Genomic DNA, 5,512 nt, shown 5'->3' on the forward strand with positions numbered 1-5,512 from the left:
ATCAGTTTTAACCCGAGATTGAAGGGAATATATGTCAAAAAAGTATGCTTTTCTCAGAGGACACTATCGCAAGGCTTTGCATGGTGTCCAAGGCACTCACTAGAATTTGAGTTTCATGTTTTTATTTATTTTACGCGTGCGGTTTTTTTGCAATTTAATTTCCAAACCCTGAAGTTTTTCTTTTTACGCAAATCGTATTGCAGCCGAGAGAGCGATAAAGGGTTAAAGAAGAGAGTAAAGCGGGGAAAGTGAATCAGTATGGAAGAAAATGATCGCGGCAACAGAGACTTGGTGGAGCGGCAGGAGTCGGCGGATGAGTCCAACAGAGCCATCCTTCCCCTGTTACAGGCGCCGGGCAACCTGCAGCAGATCCCGCACCGGGTCACCAATTTCTTCATCGACAACATCTTGCGCCCGGATTTTGGACGGAAAAAGGACGGGGCTGCCCCAAACCGCGAAGAGAGTAGTAGCCTGGTGTCGCGGGAGAGCCATGACAGCCCCGCCGCCCCTCAGAGCGAGCCGGTGGGGAGCACGGTGCCAGCGGAAGGGACCTCCACTCCACACACGGTCACCGGGAGTAAGAAGCCCGCGATAGCCGCCGAGGAGCCGCTAAAAGCCCGCGGGGAGAACGGAGACCAGTGCCTAAGCTCAGACTCAGACAGTTCGCAAGCCAGCTCAAACCCATCCCAGTCTAAGCCCAACATGCTGTGGCCAGCCTGGGTCTACTGCACCAGATACTCGGACAGGCCTTCTTCAGGTTGGTGAATGCGTTTTCCTTTCATTCTATGTAGACTATAGCCTACACTTGTTTTTCTCGGTAACCTGAAATACCCCGTAACACTGACCCCGAATGCCTTGACCGACTTCTGCCGAGCAGAGAGAGTAGAGCGAACCGTGCAGTGCAGCGCAAAGGGAGAATTTAACTAAATAGAAATCCAGTTATAAATCCAGTTATAAATTGTGCAAAACTGATTTCATACAAAACAGAAAATGTCTGGTAGAGTACCATACGCGGACGTGTTATTGTAGGTATACTATAGGGAAAAAAATACAACGAAAAATACGGAATAAAAATGTGTCTCTTTTTCGTTGGGAGTAGCCTAGGCCTATTTTAAAACGCAAACGAAACATGGGAAAAATCTCTCTCTTTTAATCAGTAAAACTTTCCTTAAATCTTTATATTTTATCAACTCACTACAAAACATCAAAACATGAAATCAGCATTTTTGTGGAGCTTTTACGCACAGGTTTTTTCTTTACTAAACTGTTCCCATTCGGGCAGTAGGCTACGATAGCCTCGTATACACTTCCTCGAGGTTATGAATATGATAATACTGGAGTCCTACATATACTTAACATAGGCGGACTGACAGACTGCGAGTCTTCCAGAGCATCTGAAAAATAATGTGGTGCTATTTTCAAAGCTGTTTGGCTCTTTTTGAAGCGTGAGGCGAGTTGTGTTTGGGATGGATTAAATATGCATATTGTTTTCACAATGGACGCTCCCATAGCTCGTGTGGCCTGCAGTGCCTCTTTTTGGTTTTATTTCTAATCTCTACCTATAAGGGAACACTGGTTATAACGTACCAGCCTGCAGTAAGGTGAATTTATAATGTATTTATGTTGGTATCCACGAAAAAAGAACGGAGCACAACTTGTTCTCATGCATTATGTAACTCTGCCTGTATGGAGTGGCGTAAGTGACTACTACGAGTTGTAGAGCTGCACAGTCTTTATACTGACGCACACATACACATACACACAAACGCTGGTACACGTCTAAAGGTTCGGCGTGTATTAAGTCGTTTCATTACTGGTTTCTACTCTATATGGAGGAGGGAACCGAACACTTGAGTCCAAAGCTCCACCAAAAAAAGCCCTTCATGCAGATAGAAATGAATGTGCATCTAATGTGTGCTGCTCAAATTCTACCCACGTCTGTCCATTGAGGAGCTTTTCAATTGGCCCCGACGAAAAAAACAAACAATGCAAAGTAGCTGCACTGTGTTTATCAGCTCACCTGCCAAACCGTGGCTGAGCTTTATCAGTGATTGTTTTGCCAGTGTTGTCCCATTAGTTAATAGTTCCTTATTACTACAGACAGTGTGTGTGTGTGTGTGTGAGTGAGTGAGTGAGTGAGTGAGTGAGAGAGAGAGAGAGAGAGAGAGAGAGAGAGAGAGAGAGAGAGAGAGAGTGTGTGTGTGTGTGTGTGTGTGTGCGTGTATGTGTGTGTGTGTGTGTGTATAGGCAACGCGTACGTAGGCTATATGTGTGCAAGCGCAGAAGAGGGATAGAAACAGGGAAGGAGGGAGGCAGGGGAGCTTTTGCTTCTTGGGTGTTTTTTGTCAGTGGACGTGTCAACATTTTACAACCTGTCCTCACACACACACATACTGTATGTTGTGTATATATTATGGTTTGGTTTGCCATACTTCAGGGGAATCAGTGAATTTTTTTAATGCAAAAACGTTCTAGAGACATGTCAACAGATGTATAAGCAGCCATTTGTTTACGTATTTTTTTTTTTTGATTTTGGAGATTAAAATACGTGTTTAAGATCTTAATTTTCTTCCACAATATACTTTACGCACGTGTTTTAGAGGGGGCACTCTCTTAAATTTAAAGCAGAATAATGGAATATGCCTACTTACGTGTTGGATAGCCTAAGTATTTTCATGGGTAACCTAAATTATGTTTTTCGTGTACAAAGTTGCTCATAGGGCCGTTTTGCCTGATTGACGCTTTACCTTTTTACTTTGTGCCCATATCCATGTTTTGAGACTGATAAACCATATTGTTCCTCTATTTCCTCCCCCCAACCCCCGCGTCCCCTACACTACACAGGGCCAAGATCTCGCAAACCAAAGAAGAAATCGACCAGCAAAGAGGACAAGGACAAGCGACCACGGACGGCCTTCACAGCAGAGCAGCTGCAAAGACTAAAAACAGAGTTTCAGACGAACCGTTATCTGACCGAGCAGAGGCGACAGAACCTGGCGACGGAACTGGGCCTGAACGAGTCCCAGATCAAGATCTGGTTCCAGAACAAAAGGGCCAAAATCAAGAAGTCCAACGGCGGTAAAAACAGTCTGGCCTTGCACCTGATGGCACAGGGACTGTACAATCACGCCACAGTCGGGTCGAAAGACGAAAAATCAGACAGCGATTGATTTCCAGCGAAGACACAGCAGCCTCCTGACGAAAAAGAACCTATAGTAATCCTATGATAGATTTTTTTAAATAGAGATATCACAGCAGAATTTCTACAGGAATATTTAAAGATACCACAGCAGATAAAAAAAATACCACTACGTTCTAGCCTACTATCACTATACCAACTGCAGAGGAGTCCAACACACAACAGGAAAATAAATAAATAAGAATACTACAAAAGGAACAATAAGGTCCAAACAGTAGGCTAATAGTTAATGATACCACAGGTCTCTAGGCTCCTATAGGAATATTATAGCGATTTTTCGTTATATGGGAGGTTTTGTCAAGCCTACAATGCAATAATTTCATCGAATAAAGGGCCAGTGTGTAGATTATACCAGCATAAATTGTTTAGAAAAAAATAAGAGATATTTCTGCAATATCACGTCTATAAAATATGTTGTATAAAGGTATGTTTTTATTGTTTGTCGCCCCCCACCCCACCCCAGGAGGTGTAGTATGCTACAAATGCTTAGACTACATCCTTCTTTTCTTTTAATAATAGGCCTACTGCTTACCATGATTGTGATCATTCTACATTTTTAAAACTAACTGGCACTTGACGTTTCGATCTGTCAGTGAGGTGAACAAACTGAAGTCCAAAGAATATTTTCCTGCTGCATCCAGGCTACTGTGAATTTTAAATAAATGCTAACACGACTCTATGTCCACGCTTTGTTGGTTTCCTTTGGTTGTGTTTATGTAAAATGGAAGTGGGAAGGTGTTTTTTCCTTTTTTGGAGTGTCAGTTGAAAACCTAATTGGGCAGACAATGAATTTTGATACGTTTTTTAAAAGCAAATTCACAGAAACAGTTTATTATGTGAATGAGAAGAGGTAGCGATTTTTACTAACACGCCACTTGACTAAAATGCTAAGTTACGCCTTTGCTTGTGGTCGTCTCCTAGCCTTTACACGAATATTGTGTGCGTATTCCCCTTCGTTATGCCAATGCGTCAGTGCAGCTATTATAGTTTTTAAATAGCAATATGAATCATTGTTTTTGTAGCTGAGCGAATTGAAGGCTATAATGCTGCCTATAAAGTCACAGAAAGAACTCTGTAGCATAAAGACAATGATGACAACCATTTTGCGCACTCCTGAGTAGACTACATGCAGGTTATTGGATGTTCTTGTTAAATCTTTCTCTATATACAGTTTTATTACATATCCATATATCATAAAAAAGTCAAATCCGTCAGTAACTGTATTACAAATGTTGGAAATCTCTTATCGTTGTTGAAAGGACTTCATATGTGTATTTATATAGATTATATTGAGAAGGAAAAAAATCTATCCAATGACCAGTGTTGCTTTAGAGTAGATATCTGAGGTGTTTACACTGCTTGTTTATCTTGCAATAACTTTTTTTGTTTTTCTTTTTTTTTGTGAATGAATAATAGTTTATGGGGCCTTTGCATGAAAGCTGCAATTTGTTGTACTTGGGCAAATAACTGTGTTTATCAAACTTTAGTCTTTATCAACGGAAGTATGATCGAGCTAAGTTTCAGACTGTATCCATACCAAATTGTGGACTTTTTGCCTTTCAAAGTGTTTTTGTTGTGTATCTGCAAAAAGTGTGTGTGTGAATTAAAATCCACCAAACAGAAACACACTTTGCCTTAAAAGTTCAAGTGTGAACTTTTTATGAAACAGAACTGTGCCGAATCAGAGAAGCAGTATTACTTCAAATGCAGACTATTCAAGTTGTAATGCCTTTATGAAAACTGCTGGTACGACATTATGAATTTACTCATCAGCGTATATATCTATCTATATATGAACATGTTTAAATAAAAATTACAACACAGAGTTGTAGAATACAATGCTATTTTTTATTTTATGTTGGAAGTATTCTTTGGTATAAATGTACATAATTTGTATCATGTATTAATTGTGTAATTAGCTGCCTCCTGAAAAAACTGCATAACTGCAAAAGAAGAGTAAATAAACCCTTGAAGATTATACACAAACAACTTTCTAGAATCTTTATGTTAAACAAAGAGTTCATAGATTTCCATAAAAAACACAGGAAAAAAGTGAGCCTGGCAATTAATGTGACCTAGCTTTTGCAGAAATTAAAATATAGATTTAAAGCTTGAAATAAATATTTCCAGATGTCAAATATACACAAATGTTATCACAAACCATTGTTTATTTGCATAGTATGACAAGCATTTCAATACAAACACCCACTCTATTCTATGGGCGGTTCAGGATCACATTCACGGAGGATCAAATTCATGGGGTTTGAGATTAAAACATTTGCAAAAGCATCTCAACATTATGCAAGGGAAAGC

General features: G+C 40.2%; 1 protein-coding gene across 1 annotated transcript; it reads left to right on the forward strand.

Annotated features, from left to right (window-relative positions):
• Positions 1 to 258: 258 nt before the first annotated feature.
• On the forward strand, positions 259 to 3,170 carry en2a (engrailed homeobox 2a; the record flags this gene model as incomplete). Its single annotated transcript, XM_080050212.1, has 2 exons — positions 259 to 757; positions 2,845 to 3,170. 2 exons carry the CDS (start codon positions 259 to 261, stop codon positions 3,168 to 3,170), a joined length of 825 nt encoding a protein of 274 aa, XP_079906338.1.
• Between the last annotated feature and the right edge of the window lie 2,342 nt (positions 3,171 to 5,512).

The sequence above is a fragment of the Ammodytes marinus genome, assembly GCF_949987685.1.
Source record: "Ammodytes marinus genome assembly, chromosome: 21".
NCBI lineage: Eukaryota > Metazoa > Chordata > Actinopteri > Uranoscopiformes > Ammodytidae > Ammodytes > Ammodytes marinus.